The sequence below is a fragment of the Meleagris gallopavo genome, chromosome 17 (assembly GCF_000146605.3).
Source record: "Meleagris gallopavo isolate NT-WF06-2002-E0010 breed Aviagen turkey brand Nicholas breeding stock chromosome 17, Turkey_5.1, whole genome shotgun sequence".
Lineage (NCBI taxonomy): Eukaryota > Metazoa > Chordata > Aves > Galliformes > Phasianidae > Meleagris > Meleagris gallopavo.
In genome coordinates, this window is record NC_015027.2 from 9484157 (window position 1) to 9505373 (window position 21217).

The 21217-nt window shown below is 45.3% G+C and overlaps 1 protein-coding gene across 5 annotated transcripts in view; it reads right to left on the reverse strand.

Moving 5' to 3' along the window:
* MTMR3 (myotubularin related protein 3) overlaps positions 1–21217 on the reverse strand; it is a 72896-nt gene that overhangs the window by 2784 nt on the left and 48895 nt on the right. For 2 of the 5 annotated variants that reach the window (XM_010720418.3, XM_019621126.1), the window contains 11 exons: positions 15732–15937; positions 15377–15508; positions 13324–13435; positions 12042–12237; positions 10498–10683; positions 8994–9164; positions 6787–6932; positions 4726–6127; positions 2938–3048; positions 2388–2476; positions 1132–1158 (listed from right to left, as the gene is read on the reverse strand). In XM_010720418.3, coding sequence (XP_010718720.1) covers positions 1132–1158; positions 2388–2476; positions 2938–3048; positions 4726–6127; positions 6787–6932; positions 8994–9164; positions 10498–10683; positions 12042–12237; positions 13324–13435; positions 15377–15508; positions 15732–15937 — 2778 coding nt within the window. The remainder of the gene's footprint in view (positions 1–1131; positions 1159–2387; positions 2477–2937; positions 3049–4725; positions 6128–6786; positions 6933–8993; positions 9165–10497; positions 10684–12041; positions 12238–13323; positions 13436–15376; positions 15509–15731; positions 15938–21217) is intronic. The other 3 variants (XM_010720416.3, XM_010720415.3, XM_010720417.3) reach the window with 3 other exon arrangements.

The following is a 21217-nucleotide window of genomic DNA, read 5'->3' on the forward strand; positions in this document are numbered from 1 at the left end:
GCTCTGCTCACACCCAGCAGCTTCGATTAATCCTTCACTGCCAAGAGATGGGGCTCCCAGATGCTGGGCACTGATGGGGAACAGTCAGCAGAGAAATCCCATTTCCCACTTCAGAGGGCTGACTTTTGCAGCTCTGCACAGCAGCTGCAGATCCTAATGCTACAACCTGAGCACCAGAACATCATGATGGCCAACTTGGGCTGGAAGTCTTGAGGAATCTGTCAGAAATTACTAGTAGAAAAGCCAGGCAGCAGCGAAACCAATTCACGAGGTGTTATCTGTGCAGAAAAGCCTCTGCCAGCTCCCGTTGCTGCTGTTCAAAGAGCAGTTATCCACAGCAACTTACTGCAGATGGATCAGGTCAAAAACAACCAGAGGGACTGGAACCATTATCTGTCTGCTGTAGCTCCCCAGCTTCCTAACACAACACTTGTTTTCTATCCTTTTATCTTTCTGTGACAGAGGACAGCTTTCTGGAACTGCTCTGCCCTGAGCAGCTTTCTGTGCAGCCCACTGCTGTGCTCGAGGGATCGAGAGATGTTAACATGGATCTCTGCCCTTGGAGGGAGGCAACTGTTAAAATCACACCACCAAGACCTCCTTGTAGTAAATTATCCACGTTCACCCATTTTGTGAGACACCACCTCTCTCCCAGCCCTGCATCACCTCTTATTGCCACAGTCCCTCCAAAACCAGTGTCAATTCTTTTTCATCAGCATATACACGCTTGCACGGCTTGCTAACACGTTGACATCTCCCAGAATTAATGCAAAAAGGGAAAGAATCAAAGCTAAGAGATAAATGCACGATGGCTAAACTTGAAGGTTAAACTCTTCCCAGTGAGCACTGCAGCATTCTCTGTTACTCAAACACACCACTTGCTGATGGTGACAGTTAGTGTCATCCACACCACAGTTTCAGCTACCACAAGCCAAGCCTCAGTGCCCTCCTGTGGAAAGAGAAGCCTGTTTGTATCAATCTCAACATCCAGCAGGTCGTGCCAGCCACCCACAGCTTCCTTCCGGAGCTTTCCAGCCAGGTGAAAAACGGGGGGAAGAGCCTGAGTTAGTTTGGAGAAGTTACCAAGAAAATGCAGACAGACAACAGACAGAGGCTGCTGTAAATGCTCACCAGATCTGATCAACTCGTTCAGTGTCCCTGCAGGAGGGAAGAAAGAGCTCAGAGGGGAACAGCAACAGAAGCAAACAGTGGTAATGAAGGAAGCCAGATACTTTTATCCTGCTCAGATTGGAAATGTGCTTCTCAACCATTCTCACCCTCAAACAAGCTGTGAGCAGACTCACACCGGTCACTGTGCTTTGTAACAACGCGCACCAGGCAAATACTTGGTTTTGTTGTTGGTTAGGATGGCAGCCCTCACTGGTCTCTACCAATGAGAGCTCACATGGACAGCCTGGTCAACCTGCACCAGGCATTGGGAAGTACAGAACAAAGACACCAAAGGGAAACCTGTAACAGAACTCGAAACCCTGCACCAATCTCAACTCGTGGTGGTGCTGGAGGTGTTCAGGTCGCACAGCTGCTCTGGGAGCTCCCCGGAGTCCAGGCCTGCAAAACTGCAATGTGGGTGCTAAGTGCCAGCAGGCCTAGGGAAGCCATGGGCAGGGAGATGGATGGGGGCACTTCACCTCAGTACCACACGAGACACATGAAAGTGTTCTTTTAACTCTTATAAAACCCCTCGGATGTCTGTAACTGTGCTTAGCAACTACACTTGCACACACAGTGGATATGAAACTTGAAAAAAAATCCATCTCATTCGACTCCTCATTCATTCCTCCCTGGTTTGTTTATCTTTACAAGAATTTTAAGTGAAGCAAAGTACAGAGAAGGCACAGGATGCTTTCAATTCTTCATTACTTCAAAAAGCATTGAAGCATCAAAACGTGGTAACTGCCATTTATTTCAATGACAGTTTTTGTAATCATTTTCTCATGGCCAGAAAACAGGAATAGGGATTTATTTGAAATAAAACTAAGAATTTCAGATTTCCAAAGCAATCTAATCCAAAGGCCCCTACTGAATGCAAAGGAGACACACCAGTATTTCCTAAATTATCTTCATCAACTTAAGCTAAAGAGCCAGCTGTCTCCAAATCCAGCTCAAGAGAAAACACTGGGATCCAGGCTGGAGCATAACAGATACCAAATGTGGCTTTTCATACATAGATGCAGTGAACTGGAGCTGAACAGAAGCTGTCCTGTTGTCTCAGAGCCCGTGGTTCCTGCAGAAGCTCACACTCCTACTCCCACACCCATCCTTCTCTAAGGAATTTCACAGCAAAATGAAGCCCTTCCTGGCCTAAGAGCAGAGGGAAGATCCAAGTGCAGGCCTTGCCCCCATCCCACCCTGCTGCTCAGGGTTACCTGCAGTGGTGCTTCCTGCTGGCGAGCCAGAACGCGCTGTCACAGCCATAGCAGTGAGCGGCCAGGTGGTCGGGCAGCCATCGTGTCACCTGCAGGAAGGAGAAGACAGACCTGTCAGGTTAGCTAGCGACAACCCCATCACAGCTCAGCTCACACAGCCCAAGCAAAGCCTGTTCCGTTCTATTTAAAAGCAGAAACTCAGTGTTCATAACGCTGAAAGAGATCAAAACTTTCCCCTTGAGAACTGACGTGCTAAACTGCCCTCAGACAAACAAAGAAGTCATCAAGTCCAGCTCCCTGCTGCTCTCTGTGCTCTAGAGGCGTCCGGGCTGCGAGGCCTCACCATGCTCCCTCAGCTCAGCCCAGCTCCATGAAGTGCCCACTGACAGCAGAGGGCCCACAGACACCGACACTGAGAGCAGGAGATGAGAGAAACGTGCAGATCACTCACAGGAGGTGGACGTGACCACAGGGTGTGGGATAATTTGAGTGATGATGAACACCCCATCCTACCAGAAGAGGAAGTGATCTGAAGGGATTCAGTCTGTACCTCTGTGTCCTGTTTGTCCACCTGCTCCCAGCTGGCTTCAGAGAAAATCTCTGTGCTGCAGCGAGACAAGCAGTTCTGATCCAGATTGCTTTCCGAGTCGGGTATAGAAGTCTGTTGGCAAACAAACACAGCTGAACAGAACTATCCCATAATCCTACTTCCACACAAATCAAAGTTGGCCGCTTGTGGGGAGCGGTGGGGAGGGAACCTCCTGCTGAGGAAGAGCAGGCTGTGTCTGAAGGCAAGGGAGGCTGCCAACACCCGCCAGCTCCCCGTGTGACAGCAGAGGCAAACCAGCACCGAGTGGGACTGAAAGCCGAAGCAGTTTGTGAGAGGTGAGCTGCAAACAAAAGGAAATCCACCAGGTCGGGTTCTGGCCCTCTGACGTGAGGCAGAGTGGATTTCAAATCCGCTTTCTCCCATGCCAGCACTTGGAGTGAGTGACCAAAAAGCTGCTATCTGGCTCCAATTTCATAGCTGCGTTTCTTTTCCAAGGCTCCTTCATTTTCAAAATAAATACTGGTGGTGCATACATGCCCTGATGTCTGAAAAAGATCTGGAAAGTACATGCAGAATCACTCGTGGGAAACTCAGCATCTGGGCCACATGTGTGGGGGAATAACGCTGCCTTACTGCCTGGCCTGGTAGCACTGCAGTTTAACTGGCTTAAATAAAACTATGGGGAAAAAAAATCTTACTTCTTTTTGTGCCTGAGAACCTCTGGATTTACAAAGACAGTCCTCTTACTGCCAGATGAGGCAAAATCAGAAAGCAGAGATGAGGTTTTAAAACAAGTGACACCAGAAAACATCCCAGCCCCACACCTTGGCTGGAGAAGGCCCTTACACAACGCAGTGCAACAAACTAAGGCAAAACATCACATTTCTCCAAGGAATCAAAGCCACATCCAACCTCAGAGAGGCTCAGCTGAGATGGATGCTCAGAAGGAGCACTGAGTGTTGATCTCTCCAACGTAACAGCCACGAAGTCCTGAGCATTTTTCTCAACAGATGTACTGGGACTACCCAGCACCTCTGCCACTTCTGCAAAGGAAACTGAACAGGCTGAAGTTGGAAAGCTCTTCAAAATACCCTTCCCCCTCCCAGTCTCGGAGGGGCATAAAGCAAATTAAATGTGTACATAGGAAATTTTTCACGAGTATTGCACCAAGCTGGGAACTCCAGGCCAGCACTGTGTGAACACACCTAAAGACTCTCCTGCATGTCCTCACCTCCCCTCTCGTGCCCCCTGCCTCCTCCTCTGTGTCCTCACAGCTCTCCCTTCTTTTCTTTTACCTCGCTTCCAATTCTTGGCTCTGAGCTAACAGAGCAACCACTGCTGCACCCTTCCAACCCTCTGCATGCGAAGCACCAATAAGAGCTGCATTCCTGCCCCAATAAACGACACGGACATCCTTAGGAAAATGTCCTTCCCGTGAATGAAAACTAAAGCAAAGCACGTGGGTTTTTGGAGTAAGGCCAACGCAGGTATCTAAGTATGCCCAGCTAGGTGCAAATACACTGGGAAACACGCTGCTTGAAGCAAACCTCTGCTATTTTCTTGGTCAAACTGAAATACAGTGAAAATATTCATTATCAGTAATGCTGCTCATCAAGCACTCTGATTATCTGCTCGCTCCTTCTCAGAAAGACCTCGACGGTTTTACAAAACTCTGCAGGGCTACAAAAATCCCTGCCTGACCAAAGAGCCGCGGGCTGCCAATAAGGGGAGATGCAGACACGAGCAGCCCACAGTTTCCAGCAGTGGCCCCGTCACCACCTCACTTACCACTTCGTCTCCGTAATCACCGTTGAGACGCAAAGAGCTGTTCAGGAACTGGCTCTCCAGCCGGCTTTTCAGCTCCTGAAGCTGCTTCTTCAAGGTCTCCACCTCCTGCTGATGCCCAGTTTCAATCTGGCGCAGGCGCTGCTGGATGACATCGGTGTAGACGGGCATCCCATCATCATCCAGGTGGCTCCTGGCAGGTTGGTCTGGGCTGCCGGCCGCCTGCTGCTTCCCGAGATGAGTCATCATCCATTTGTGGTGCAGGTTCCTCAGGTGGAACTGCGCGGAGCTGCAGCTCGCTGCGGAGACCTGCCGGCTCAGGGAGATCTTCATCCTCCCATCCTCCCCGTTCACACAGTGCCCGTTTGTCGCCTGGTATTTCTGCACGATGCCCAGCCCTGCAGGCTTCTCTGTCATCTTGTTCTCAGGCTCCAGCTCTCCGTTACACACCACCTCATCTTTACATTCAGCTAAAGGCAAGGCACAGGGGGAAGGCATTGGGACGTGGGTGCTGCCGCTACCAGAAGTCCTGTGTGCTTTTGTGCCCAGTTTCTGAAGTTCTATCACGCTCTCCCCCTCTGGCCTGTTTTCAGTAATTCGCGAGAGCTCGTCAGCACTGTTGTCCATCAGATGGGCTCTGTGGCACGGGCCCCTGGGAATCAGCTCTTGCTTTGCTTCATTCTCTGTTAAGGTCTCTGTAGAACTCTCGATGTTGGATGTTCTCACCTCCTGCAGGCTTGTCAGAGGTAACAGAAGGCCGGCATGTGATACGCTGTGCAGGCTCTCTCCTTCTCCTTCAGGCTTGCCCACACCTTCCTCCACATTCTTTTGAGCGTCTCTATTTACAAAACTCTCCAAAGGAACAGTCTGTAGTCCTTTCACCTGAGGTAACTTCTGGATAGTGTTACTGAGATCAGTGTGCTCCTCCTGGTGTCCTTTAAGCTCACAAGCACCTTGTGAAAGCGGACATGGATTGTTCATTACCATACCTTTATCCTCAGCCTTTTCGCACAGCTCACTGACATAGCCACGTAGATTTTCAGTTCTCTTCTCCTTGTCCAAGGCAACCTCATCCCCTTTACCTGCAGTCTCTAGGCTGCCCCTCAAGTGCTCCTCCAGAATGACATCCTCTTTAGTGGCCTCCTGCAAAATGTTCTCCATCTGCCCCTCCGCCACACCGGCTGCTACAGAAAGCTCTGCTCCCATCAGAGCTCTGCCCTGCTTGCTCAGGCCATCCCCATCAAACGGATCATCCCCAGGGTTCCCAAGGCTGCTCAGCTCCAGGGACCTGCGGTGCTCCTGCCACTTCTCGTTCAGGCTGGGGTCACTGCTACGCCGGTTGCTTGGAGGCACACTGCTGTCACAGGCTGTCGTCAGATTGTCAAAGGATCTTGTCTTTGGTAACCTACACAAGTACAAGCAATCAGAATCCAAAGTCAGGGTGGTTTTTTTTCTGTTGGTTTTTTTTTGTTTGTTTTTTAAGTTCAGTTACTATGGCTTAAAACCTCCCCTCCGCAATTAGGATGTCTGTGCAGTATTATCCAGGAGCACAGTTGGACCATCTGTAGTGCAAAGCTGCTTCAGAACTTTGCTGTTTGCCAGTAGGAAAATCTGTTGAATCAGACTTCAAACATTCCCAGATCCCTTTACCACAAAGCACAGATGCTTACAGTCTGGTCACACCTCCTAATTAACATGTGCAAAGAATCACTTCACCAAAAAAAACCCAAAACCAACAAAGCAAAGAAAGTTATGCAACAGGAAAAGAACTGAAATTCGAGTCGGCCAAATAAAAGCTTATATCCAACAAAGCCAGGCAATGCCCACAGCTTAACTCATTTCCTAATCTCTCAGATTCCATATATTTGTTATGCTCTGACCTCTGAAACTTAACAGCTTTCAAACCTGAAACAAGGAAAGACTGCTTTCGGTCAGTGAGTCAAACAGCCCACAGATACGCCTGTGAAAAACACTTCCCTCCCACAAATATTCTCCTCTTAATATCCCACAATATTCTCTATTGATCTTACTTTACAGGATGGGATTTCTGAGCTCTAGGCTCACCTGCCCAGGGGCTGATCTTCAGGGCTAGAGCCTGGAACAGGGTATGGGGCACAGGTGTCATCAGCAGGCGTAGAGGGGGAAGAACAGGGCAGGTAAACAGCACTCCAGAGCATTAAATTACGCACATGGCACACTGGGTACAGCACCTGAGAGAGAAAAACACACACATTTGTTCAGAAATTGCAACTGCTTGCTCCCAGGGTGTAAAAATGTGTTCAGAGCTGACTGGGATAGTCCTGGGTTATTATTCAGGTTTGCAGCTGGGAGGCTGTGTCAGATCTCTAGATAGTTCAGGAGGCCTGTGAGCAGCTATGGCACTTTTAATCAGCTACACTTGGAGATGTAATTATCTTCTCTTTCAGAGGGGGAGCTTGAGGCATAACAATGCTGGCTTTCAACTTCCCGTGAATGAATTACTGCCTGCATATGTGCACTGTGTGAATCTACACCTCAATAATGCTGCTGGGCAATTTGAAGTGCAGAGGAATTCAGCAGCCCATAGCAGAGCTTTCCCTGTGCTTTGTACTACAGCGTGCCATACCAGAGCTGAACTCACAGCCTCTTTCTAGGGCTCCAATTCATCAAAGCTAACCCTGTCTTTAAAGGAAGCACTCACATGTGAAAAATTAAGTACATGTAGAAATACTTCTGCTGAACAGGCAGCCTGCTCTTGAAAGGGATTCCTTGACTGTGGAATATGCTTTCTGTTACGTTTCAGTTTAAGAACGCCTCGAGTCTCTCTATCAATTTCACTGTTTTTGCAAGCAGCTTTCTTTGGGAAAAGCAGGGAGAGGCAGAGAGCAGCCAGGGGGTTCAGAGGGAGGATGAGGGGCAGCTCAGTTTGAGGACTGCTGCTCTTAGTGACCACGGTTTTAGAACAGATGTGGCCACATCAGTGAGGCAACGCTGAAGTAAAACAAGGAAGAAATGAAGACAAGATAGGAAATCAGTAAAACTCTTAAGAACACACAATTTATCCCAGTTAGTTTATTATGGTGTGCTATTTACCAGAGCAGCCCAAGTCACCTGGACCCCACCTGCAGTGCAGCAGGTAAAGGGAGCCCAGGGACAGAGCAGCTACCTGGCTGCACTGCCTGAGCTGAGGGTGCCCTGAGCTCCTCCTGGCTAAAGTCACTGCTGTGCTCAGGGAGCACTCAGATGCACCCACGACTCCAGAAGCCCTCACCATCTGTATTTATCTGCAGTGCCTCATGCTTTCAGCTATCACACCCGCTCTGCTGATGGCAACGCCAGGCTGGAAAGTCTTGAAAGGCTCTCTGTGATGCTGCCTGTCACCATGACAGATGGATCTGCACACAGACTGAGCACAGGATGCAGGTATGGCGTCCAGAGGAGACGGGCAGAGATAAAGGGCTGATGTGAATACTGAATTCATCCTTTTCTAGCAAATGCAGACAAATTCTTTCCTGCTAAGCCAAGTTTTAATTTTCCTCAGAGGAACAACCATAAGCTGCATCCATCAGATGCAAAACCACAGCACAGCCCTTACAGGTAGGTTTGTGGTATCTGATGTTACATTAACAAAAAGCATTTAAATATTTTTAAGAGTCTTTGCTGTCCTTGTCACCGTGATCTCTGATGACTGGTTGTTTACATGCCATGCCTACCACAGTGCAGCTCTAAACGCCCTTCCATCAAATACAAAGGAAGGTAATTGCAAGCCCTTCCTGGATGGGAAGCTTCAGTGAGCCAGAGTGAAAATGTGAAAGTATTACAAGAAACACAAATATGCCAAATGATTCTAGTTATATTTTCTGTGTCTATATTAAACTTAAATCTAAACAGTGTCTGGGTTTGTATGTCATTTTATGACACTTCTCTGACACAGCTTAATTCTCCAGAAAGGTCTATCTGTCAAACACAGAAATGTCAGTAATAGAAAAATGCTTCCAGCACAGAGAAATTTCTGAGATTGCATCTGACATTCCTCAGATACAAGCAGACCTGATGCAGGACCTGAAACATAAAACTGAACAGAGCATCCAGTTTAAATATCGAAGAGGAGAGCTGAGGTGCTTCCAGAAGGGTGTTCTATCCCTGCATGTACTCGTGGGGAGTGAACCTGCACGATGTCCCACTGCTGCAGGCTGGGTATTGCACTGTGGGACACACTATGAGAGCATCAGACCTGGGAGTCCCCTGAGAGACAGAGACTCTCCATGAGGTGGGTAAGAAAGGATACGTACAGATTCTGACTGGGAGGAGTAGAGCAGGTTCTTGAAGGCTTTGTTTGCTGCCCGCAGCAAAGACCAGACAGAACAGGTCCGTTCCTGAGTGTGTTTTTCTCCTCTTTCTTTCGCATTGTTGCACAGGAATGTACCAAAGAGGCAAGAGTAGGTGTGCTGCACCAATTTGACCTGCAGAGACCAATACAGATACAGTCATATGGCAGAAGACATCAGCTTAATGCAAGAATGCTTCAGAAAAAAGAAACCTTTCCTTCACAGAGCAATGCATTCCCTTCCCAAAGACCGATATATCAAATAAACCTGGAATTTTTTCTGTGTCTCCTTAAGAATTAATTGCAAAAGGATTTACGTATAGAGGCACCTTTTAAAAACTCACGGAAAAATTGCAAAATATAAAGACAAGTAGTGGTTCATACTCATGTATAAAAGTCTTGCTAATTTAAAACTCACAGACCTGAAGAAGTTATAAACCATTAATGCAGCAGCAGAAAGACAAAGAATGGTGGGAATAAGTGTTAATTTGTGTCGGTGCAGATGTGCACAGCATACATCCTAATCATTATTCACTCCATACTGTGCTCAACGCCTGACCAAGCAGCTTAACACGAACCCAACTTTAAGTACCCGAATAATCCCAGCAGTCCCAGAGGCTGTGCACAAACAGACTGGGGGTTTTGCTGTAAGGCAGTGAGAACATTAAAGGTAATGTTCACACACAGCTCCCATCGATTAGCAGTGAGCTAGGGGAGCTAATTATAATCTTATGTATCCTATTTCACAACTGAGCTAAGCTTGGGCTGTACATAAACTCAGTTACACGGCCGAGCTGGCAAGCAGTAATGCAAGTCATCTACAATCACAGCAGTGTGCTTTAAATCTGTAGTGGATCAGACATTCCACAAAAGCCTTTATTCCTCAGGTTACTAGTTCTGCAGGCAGCGAGTCCACCTCCCAGAGACCCGCATTCTGGCCTTAAAAACTGGCTTTGACAACCCCAAGCAAATTTCTAATAAGAGAGCTCTCCCCTTCCAAAGAAAATAAACACATCCTGTACATTTTCAGCAAAGAAAGAAAAATCGAATGGAAAGGTGAAGAGAAGGTGTGCTTAGAAGAGTTATCTTCAACATCCAAAGAGATCAAAGTCAAGGGAAGTTTATACTGTCAGTAAACAATTTTATGTTGCGTGGATGTTTTACACTGAACTTCTTTCAGCAACTCTTCAGTGAAACGATTAAATTCATATCATTTGTTTCATCCTTTAAAGTTTAAAAGAAGCCCTTAAGGGCCCTGCTTCTGTTTTAAGAGTGAACAAACCCCAGGCTCCACAAGTACACAAGTATTTTTGTCGCTCATCGGGGCAGCTTTCCCATTTCCTTTATCGGGCCGAAGATATCCTGTCACAGGTAGGTGGGAAAATCAAAAACCCCTCAGGGCTCTTCAGTATGTTTGCACTGGGTGAGGAGCAGTCTATAAAACAGCAAGCTCTCAAGCCACAACTCACAAGGAATGCTTCGTTAAACTCGAAAGAGCAGGGGAACTGCCTCTGGAGCTGATGGACGCAGTCCAGCCACTGCAAAAACACCGGGCAGCGCTCATTGAGGTCATCCGAATTCTCACCATGGCCACAGCGATCGGCAAACTTGTGGCCAAAATCCAGCCACTCCATCTCCACCAGCACCTGGAAACCCTGCAGAAATACAAGTACAGATGAAAATTTCCTCTCTGCTTCTTTCTTTCTTTTTTTTTTAAAAGTCTGAGACTCGTGGAGCTCATCTTACTGCTGTGTCCCCACTCCTGACTTCCCTTCAGAATTAGTCCCCATCTCTTACCTCCTCTCCTTTATCCAATACCTCTATTTTCTTAAAAGCTGCACAGTGAAATTAGGACTGAAATGAATTCCCAAGCTCACATGGACAGGAAAGGGAATAAGACAGACTACTAAGTCCTCTGACTCATGAGGAAGCAGACCTTGACATGAGAGCTATCTCAAGGCAGGGGAGAACAGGAACTTCAAATCTTGATTCAAACCCAGATAATGGTAACCTTCACTTGGATATAAAGGGAAATCTTAATGCTCTCCTTTGAAAAGAAAGGAGAGATCTTTCTGTCAAAAAAGAAAATAATTCAACCATGACAAGACATCCACACTCACAGAGATTGCTTGCCTGCATGTGTATCAAATGTAGCACAGCCATAAAGGTCAGACTGCACAATTTCTCATGCAAACTCAAAGGGCAAAGCACACTCCAAAAGTGTCTACTGAAGAACCTGGCTGTGACACCCAGTCTTACAGGACCTAAAATCTACGTTAGAAAGGTTTTGCTTCTTAGTGGCACACTTCTGCACCAGAGACAGAGCAGAGTGTTTTGACCTGGTGGATGCTGACCTCTAGAACCCATGTGAAAAAGGATCTGAGAAAGTCTCCACAATTTCCTCAGAAGGGCACTGCTACAGTTTCAGTTCCTTGCCCACATGTATGTGAGGGTTTCAACACCAGCTTATAGCACGGTGCACAGACACACACTTCTGTTCTAGACAACAAAGGCATCTTGCACGTGGGCTGACAGATGGAATCTAGCCATCACATATCCCACAGTGCTGAAAAGCCATGGAAGAAAAAAATCAGGCTGAAAAAGCAAGTGTTATAACTAAGTGACAAGGGATAATGGAAGAAATGAAACTGGAGAAATATGTAGTTAAGAAAACTAGAAAAGAGAAACAGAGAAAGGCTTTGCATCAGCAGTTGGCTGAGAATCCGCAGCTGTGCCAGAAGCACTCCGTATTGCATGTTCCTAAGCTAAATATGGGGAAAGGAACACCATGACAGGGCAGCTATTGAAAAGAGGAAAAACATAATCTGCTCCTGAATTACAGACTGTATTTACACCTACACGTAACTGCATCTGCAGACTGCTGTTAGTAACTCCTGCTAGCTCCTGCGCTGCTTCTCGTTGAAAATTCTGTAATTATTTTTTAATACAAAATTCCTCGGAAAGGAACCCAAACTCAATAAAGGCCTCCTTCATTACCAGATGGCTTACAAACCTCTGTGGTCCTGTAGTAGGGATCTAGCAGCAGTTTGGCCAGAGCCACAATCTGGGGGGTTCGGTCCCAGCCGTCCGAGCAGTGCACCAAGACAGGTCGCTGGTCTCGGTCCACAGCATGAACCACAAGCAGTGCAGATTTCAGAAGCACAGACAAGTGCTGCAGCCATTTGGTGCTCTCCAGAGCTGACAACCAACTAGAAGAAAACAAACAAGGACAATCTTTGCTCTTTTAAAATGCTTCCAGGTTTGAATCTCTGATTTCATCAAATCAAGGCACAACCATTATTAAGTGTGTACTTTAATAAGCTGCGAATGTCATCGCTGATTATTTGTCATTTACATTTTGCTGAGACCTTCCCTGAGCTGTAAGAAACAAAGCCTTGCAGTCCACAATCAGGCTGCAGCAGTTGCCCAGATACGTGCCTAGCAGATCAGCAGCAGAGGCCATGATAAGCACCATGATAAGTAACGGTTACTTCCAGCAGCCCTGTACTGATCCCCTTCTTCCCAGCTGAGGATTCAGGCCGCACTGCAGCCCTGCTGTCAGTGGCAGATCTTGAGGCTCTGCCATATCATCAGGACAACTCTGCTGTGCAGTGGAGGTTTGGATCCTCTGAGCTGCCTCTGCCATCACGCACATCTCAACTACTTTCCGAGGTGTGCTGAGGTGCCTGAGAATCACAGCACCACCGAGGTTCTCCTACCAGCTCAGCAGTAATGGCTATTGTGGATCTACTGTGAAACCATAGTTTTACATTTAGCAACAAATTCAGAACAGGGAAGTGGTAGGGGAGACAGGACCGGTGCAGCCGCAGTGTCCTAATGAAGATCCAGCCTCAGAAGCCCCTGAGGTGATGCACCACTAGAGGCTCATCACCCCATAGCACTGAAGGGCTACATTCCCTGAAAAGCCCCCACAGCTGCATGAAGCATGTGGAACAGCACTAGAATACTCTGAAGGAGAGGCAGGCTGCAAAGATCAAAGATCCAGGAAGCTCAGATTAGAGTAAGTGCTAGCACTCAGAAACCCGTTTGAAAGGAATAAGATTCCAGGAATAAAATTCAGGGCTAAAATATAATTCCCAATCTCATTTTCTAGATTTACTTCAGTGAAAATACTACAACAAATTCTACAAAATGAAAAACACAGCTTTGCATTTTTGCACAGGAAAGTCAGTAAGAGGAAAAAACATAACTCTTGAACATCAGTTTACAAAACAGCAGGGGAAAAAATATAGAAAGATGTAAATAGAGGCAAAAACCACTGAACAGCCACTTACTTTCCTGGGTCTGGCATCTGCGTGCAGAGCAGACGCAGGGACTGAAAGCTCTTCCGGATGGAATGAATGTTTGCCATTCCCATGAACACTACTTCACAGTTTGGATAATACTCTGCAGGGAAATACCGAGAGAGAGAGAAGAAACTAAAAACTATGCTTAGCTTAACTTCTAAAAGAAGCTTCTTCACAAGAACAAACCAGTGGTACTATGGGCAGATGAAAGAAGCTGTTTACAAATATTCTGTAATGAAAAACTAATGCCTGGACTTCAGTGGGTGTTCCAGACATTACAGCACATCAAAACAGGAAAGAATTAGCAAAGTGTTTCTGTATCTCTTTTCAATGTTTTGCTTCACATTACAAAAGGCAGAGCACAAACCTGTGGGAATAGTGCTACTGCTGGTGGTTACAGAATGTTTTTATGCAGACTGAGAAGCATAGGATACATTGAACTGATAATCTGTGGACGTTCCTACGTTTGGTAAGCTAATTTCTATTTCTCATAGGAGTTATGGTTTTGCTTTCACAGCCGCTCAGGAAGGCTGAAAGGTCACTTCAATCCTTCTGTGCTGAATTTCTCTACTGCAAGGAACATGCAACACCTGAGAGATCCTCAAAGTTAGGAGAACAGAATTACTGAGCATGCCTTCAGATGCTGCTGCAGCCTGTACTCAGACAACTGCTCTGCTGGGGAAGCAGCAGCAGCACAGTCAGTGGCCACGAGTGGACTGAGCTTTGTTGTGTACTATTGCTTCTATTTGCACAAAATGATGACATGACAGCAATAAATGACCTCTCCTACAGCAGAAAAAGAATTATGAATTAGAATGGGATACTGATTGCTTGTGTAAGAAAATCCAGTATTCTCTTAGAAGAGTGTGCCTTCTACCATTTGATTTCCCAAATGTTAACGAGCCCAACAAATTCTGGCCCAAACCAGAACATCCTGTTAGTGATAAAAGAAGGAACTGCAGTCCAAAATGACTGACAGCACCAGACTAAGTATTTCTGCAATTTTTACTGAATGATGTTATAAATAGCACAAAACAAATATAACTGAGATAAATGTTACACTTGGGAATGAAGTAAACTTGGCGATTCCTGGGAAAAAAAATATCAGTGTAAATAAAGCACTTAACACAAGTCAAATGCACTGGAAGTGACACTGAAGCTGCCTGGACATTTCCTACAAAGCATTCAAGAATGGATAGACACGAGGAAAATTAACCTTACTACACTTTGCTTTCCATTTTGCAGTTTTACTCTGCGATGACGACGAGTTATTCATTCATTCTGAGGTGTCAAATGGAAAATTCATCTCTTCTTCTGGTGTTCATTTATCAAAATGCAGCTATTGCAGCAAAGACCAACCCAGGAATACATGGCTGAAATAGCTTTTGTTACCTTATCAACAATTTGTTGGGTTGTTTTTTTGTTTTTTTTTCAGATTATCCAGCCATGGTATTTTAACAGACTGTATTTGCATCCAACAGCAATAAAATAATTTCTTTGTATCATCAACGATTAGCAAGTGCCAAAGAATACAGAAAGTGATAAATGTGAATGTATGAGAAATGCAAGATGGATTAGGATTTCAGTTGCCTCGGGTTACAGCATAAATGCTTACAAATATTTCAGCTTTACAAAAATTGTTGAAAAGTTGTATTCTGCACAACCATTCTGGAACACTGCTATCCTTTGCAGTTAACAGTTTTCAAAGTTTGCTCAGTTTTCCAGACACGAGCCCAGTGGATGCGTTTGTCTCACCCTAGTTTGTGTATTTGACACAGCAGGGGAAAGACAATCAGCACAGTCCAGCATACACTGAGCCCTGTTACCAGCTGGTTTTGTTCTCTAAGAAGGCCGAGAGTTAAAGCTGTCCTTCTGAAGGGCTGTGTGACAGCTGCCACGGTCCAAGATTTTCTTCTAGATGAGCAGTACGTGCATCCATGCAGTCTGTTAGATATGCACTACCTAAGTGTATCACTGTAATTATAGTCCAACAAATGGTTTTGATCAACTTAATACAAAAACGTGAAGAAGCACTGCTTACCTGGGCACTCACAGCCTCCACCCTTGGCTCTGTTAGCCACAGCTGCTGCATAGGACCGTGCATCTAAGATCAAAAGCTTCTGAGGCTGTATTGCCAAACTCTCTGCTCCCGAGGCGTTAGAGATTGAGGAATCTGGGGGAGAAGATATGCAACTGAAGAATAACTAAAGGGATGCTCTGGCATTGTTTGCAGCCATGATTCACTCAAATCCCACAGCGCGTATGCACTGTGCACACAGAAATCAGAGAATGCCTCATTAAATACAAGGGATACAATCTGTTACAGCACACAGAGGAGATGAAGCTTTATATATAAAGCTCTGCCTTTTACAGAAAAGGAACAGTGGCAAACCTACCGAATTCCACATCAGAGAGGTCTCCTCCATTGGAGAAATCTCTTGAACAATTTCCATTCATTAGTTTGTTACTGTTGGACCTTGAATCTGAGGCACAGGCTTTGGCTACAGACTGGACAAGGTGCTCATCATCTGCATTCCTCCAGCCCCACCAACTGACCTCAGGTTGTCCACAGCGGGAAATGACTGCTCCATTGCTCTGGTGCCTGAAAATGTACAGAATAGAAAGAGTAAGTGCATAACTTGAAAGGTCAGGATGAAAAACACAGAAAAGTTAAACAGCTCCCTCCAGCATTTTAATTCCTGTTGGGGAACCTATAGCTCAGCAGTTATCCCCAGTCTGTGATTCAGTGGACAATGCATTCCACATGCTTCACTTCAAAACGCTGCTGTAACCACACATTCACTGAAAGGTAAAAGTCAAAGCTGAGGTTGGTAATGGAGAACAAAGCATTTTCCTTCTTAACATTGCTGCCTGTTGGCCAGTAAAAGCTGGGGAATATTTCAGAACAACAGGCTGCCATAAAGGGCTATTCAACACCTGGCTAGTCAGGTCTACAGCTGCAGTATGACAGACTAAATGTGAAAGTTCAATTTAGCTCGTGCTAAATTATACAGCTAGAAAGGAGTAAAACCAGAGGTTCATGCTTTGATGAGCTTTTTGTTGTTAAATCAAAACATTCTACTAATTGAATCTGGGAAGAATGTTATGATTTTGGTATGAAATGGCAGAATGCAGCACCCTTCTGTCTGATGATATTTAACACCAAGCAGAACCAACTTGCACACTGATGGTATCCGCTTCCAAGCACCATCTGTGAAGCACCAAAGGCAGTCCCTGAACACTTTGTAGAACCAAGTTATTTTAGGCACTACTGCACTAGTTTCTCTGAATGCTGAACATCTGCAGTTTTGCTCATTCTGAAGATTGCTGTTAGTGTTTGTTAGGAAAGAGTGACATTCCATCTTAATATAAACTTGAAAAAAAAAAAAAAAGATTTAAAAACCAACCAAGACCTCAAAATGTCACCCCCCTAAGCTTCTCAGCCCTGCCTCCCCCACTTCTCAGATTCTTCCCCTCCTGAGGTTCCACTAGGTGTGGTTTTCTCTGTTCCTCCCCCCTCTGTGTGTTTCACCTGCTGCCTCTCACACCAACCACATCCTGCAGGAGAGCACCAGCAGCACTGCTCTCCTCCATGTGAGCACCAGTCTGGTGCCAGGCTGGTAACGAAGTGCACAAGCACATAAACTTTTCTGTGGATACCTAAGTAGCAATGAAAAAGGAAAAACTGCTTATTAACTGAACATTTTTCTTCTAAAATGGGATATAAACTTTAAGTACTCTATACACTGATGAAACTTCAGAGGACTGGAAAATAAGAGAGAAGTCTATCAAATATATATGTTTTTTAAATGCCTTAAGAATTATTAAGCATTATTATTTTTTTAATTGACTACACAAAAAGAACAGATGTGAAGTAATTGAAGAGTATCCAACCGCTGCAAACATGCTTTGGAAAACAGACGAGACACTTATCATTATAATCTTCTCTTAAAAAAAAAGGTGTTCTGAAACATCACCGCTTAATTCTCGCTCGCTGTCCCCATGCTGACACATCCCACTGCTGCCAGCAGAACACGCAGCTTCCCATTCACTGCAGTGCTTACACATGGCTTCTGCACCATCCTCCTTGACGTGCCCCAGACACAGGACCTCAGCCACACAAGAAAGGCACTGCAGCTGGGGATGCAAAGGAAGAGCAGAGCCATGACTCTGCTCAAGCCAGGTGGTGACTGAGTGGTGCCAAGGAGTGGGACACAGGAGGTGTCACTCCCTGCCTTACAGCCCGTCAGAATGACTCTACCCACTTCCCCACCTGCTCTCCCTTCTGTTTCAATGACCTGCAGACACACATCCCCCCAACAAAGGTGTGTTTAGGCAGTGCCCTCCTTGCTCAGGAGCACCAGTGGAAACACAACCTCCACATCCCTAGAGTTAAGTGCCAATTGTTGTGCCTAAATGTTATGCTGGAGGAAAAGAAGACGGAGTTTTCCTGCAGACAAACTGACCATCCCAGCCTCAAGTCCACCAAGTGCTGTTTGACTGCACAGAGGTAAGGGTGAGCTGAATCTTTAAGCAAATAGGACCAGAGGGAATGGTTTCAAGCTACGGCAGGGGAGATTCAAGCTGGACATTAGGAAGTATTACTTTTCAGAAAGGGTGGTCAGGCACTGGAATGGGCTGCCCAGGGAGGTGGTGGAGTCGCCGACCCTGGGGGCGTTCAAGGAAAGACTGGATGTTGTGTTGAGGGACGTGGTTTAGTGGGAGCTACTGGTAATAGGTGGATGGTTGGACTGGATGATCTTTTAGGTCTTTTCCAACCCTGGTGATTCTAAGATTCTATGACTCTAAATTTACAGTTGGCCTTGAGAGTCCTGAACAGGAAGAAGGCCCATCCACACCAACACATCTCACCTTTTTTCTCTCTGTAACCAATTTATTGGGGTGCTCAGGTGTCAGAAATTGGTTTATAATCTGCAGCCAGAGCTCAGCACAGCCACGTGTCAGAGCAGTGCAGGGAGCAGCAGCAGGCTGCCCCACACCGCTCATTCGGTGTGAACATCAGGTTAAGACTTGCTGCTGAAAAACTTAGAATTCTAAAGTATTTGGTGATATTGTACTTTAAGTACTTCTCATAGCTCTTTTGTAATGGTTTCATATAAAATTCTTTCACTGAGAGGAAGCAACTGACACGCTGCATTAACAGAAGCAAAGGAAAAGCAATCTGAATGCCACGGCATTTACAACAGGTGCCAGCCAGCTCCACGCAAAGGAAAATGGATGGCTGTTGAAATGAACTGCCTTCCAGAGGCAGAACTATTGATAAAAATTTAGTTGAGCAAAAAATATATGCCACTCACTGAGAGGCCGCCTAGCTCCCTGGTACGCTGGCACAAATAACAAGGGAAAATAAAACATCATTATATATGCAATAATTCTATTCTGAACACCTAGATAAGCTCATTTACTCTCCCATATGTTCTCTGGGATTTCATTACCACCTACCTGCAGGATCATTTTCACAGAATCATAAACAGTTATATTTTCATCTCCTGGCTCTCGCCTCCCATTTATACCCTGAATATCAGAACCACCAGGACTGGAGCTGAGCTCGCTGATGGCTGTGAAGCCCTAATAGTCCTAAGCAGAAATCAGCAAACAATTCTATTTACAGTAATGCTGCAGGAAAACAAACAAACAAAAAACAGCAAATAGTTTAAGTGTGATTCTGAGGTCCCTTGGGATGGACCTGAGGATAAGGTGGAATCATTCACACTGCAGTAGCAAAACAAAAAGAGAATTAGAAATATTAAACCAAACCTTCCACCCAGACCTTCTAATCTCCTAGAGACACAGTAACATGTAGCCTCCAGACGGGAAAATAGAAGGTCTGTAGTTTATTAGTCACTCAATAACTATAAAAACCATTATAAAGCACCATATAACTGTATGATGTACAACCCACCTCTGCATAAGCTTAATCTTTCTGTTCAAGCAACCTTTTGAGTACAACAATAAATCCACCAAGTCTTTGCAACCACAAGGAGCAGCAATAAAGGTCTGCACAGCTCCCTGCACAGCACAGCTTACCTACTGGTGCTTGCAACCAAAGAAATCATGACTGTAATTCACCAAAGTAATTCAGCAGGTACGGTACATGCAGAGTTCTGGTTACCTCTGCTTCCTGTGCTGGCAGAAGCACTGCCTGCATGGGCAACAACCTTTAGCAGTGTGACAGACCCAAGGGCACCTCCAACACAGCTCATTTCTCAGTAGGTTCTCAGGAGTTCATAATAATGTTTGTGTAATGTGGATGAAGTCCCCTGCATTGTCTCATTCATTAAAACTCCCAAAGGCTTCTTCCTAACACTGATTTTCTGGGACCAAAGACAGGTAAGCTACAGAACCTGTTCCAGCCCAGATTCATCTGCCTCAAGACGTGCCTGGATTTTCAAACAGGCAAGCACTGAGGGAAACTGCAGAAGCTGGGTGTCACATTTTTCTGGAAATATGATCATCAAATGGAAGCAGTGCTCCTAGGAGCACAGGGAAATGCAATCTTGGAGGAGTATTTTTTGAAGTCTGCCTCTGAACTCAGCCTGTTCAACTTCCCAGACTCTGGATACTGCCACAGCTTTTGAATGCTTTACGAGAGCAAAGAGGTTTTTGTAGCCAAGTGTCTGCCTTGCTGCTGCCTCATCCCAGCACTCAGGAAATATCTGAGACTTGTTACTGGGTGTATTTAAAACATTATTACTTTCTTCCCTGAAGTCAAGCAATAAGAGCAGAGTTATTAAATGCGATCAATAAATAATGAAATCAATAGTCCCCAAATCATTCAACAGATAATTATGCTGAATGAGCTTTTGCCCATTACTCCCTCAAAAGTAAGGAAAAAAAGCTGCCTTTATGTCACATATATAAAGGGAGAACTATATATGGATTTCCAATCACACGGATCATCAAGCAGCAGCTGATTTGGCTTCTATTGGAGTGCAGAACAATGAAGTGAATGTCTCAAAAATCTATTACTAAGTGTCAAGATAAAGGGAAAAAGAAACCAAGAAAGGGAAACTTTTCTCTCACTGGAACAAAGATACAAATGAAATATTGTGTTGTAATTTAACATATGTAGACTCATCCGAGCAGTCGAATATTAATGGCAGCAACTGAACAATTTCACTCAGTGAGGTCTTTCAACCATTTAAATCACCATCCCATAAACCTCCAGAACGCAGCTGTACCCAAGAAGCTCAGGAAGCCATTGCTTCTCCTTGTAGTGAGAATGGAGGCAATGCTTCCCCGTGTTAAGTGTGCCCAGTTACGTGACAACTGCATCAAGGGCACAAAGCTCTGAAATAAGGTGTTGGAAGCTGGATACAAAACCGTACATAAATTCCACTGCTCTCTTTTATACATACAAACACTTATGTAGTACCACAACAATCAACTACCTATGTCTAAAAAAATCAGCATATACTGGAAAACATTTTTCCCATCACAGAGTGAACGGAAGATGGGGGCAATTCCTGAATGTTTGAGAGGCTGCCACCACTGCATCTCTTGAGGGAAAAAAGGAGGAAACACAGGAGGATTCAAAACCATCCGTTTGCTGCTACAACTGATTTGTTCTCCACTCATGGAGCAGAAATTCTTATCCTTTGTAAATGGTGCTTCGCAGCCTATCCTTAACTCTTGTGTGCCTGCTCCTCTGACCGAGGTCATACAATTCTGTCTACTTTACTGGCCTCTAAATTTCGCTTGCAACTCAGAAAACAGCTCTTCTCTATTTCGAAGAACGGATGAGTGGGCAGATTTAATGGAACTCTCAGTATTTGCTATGTTTATAAAAAATCAGATGACAAAGAATTGAAGAGATTTTAAACATCTATGGGAGGATACGAGTACAAAGGTCCCAGAATAC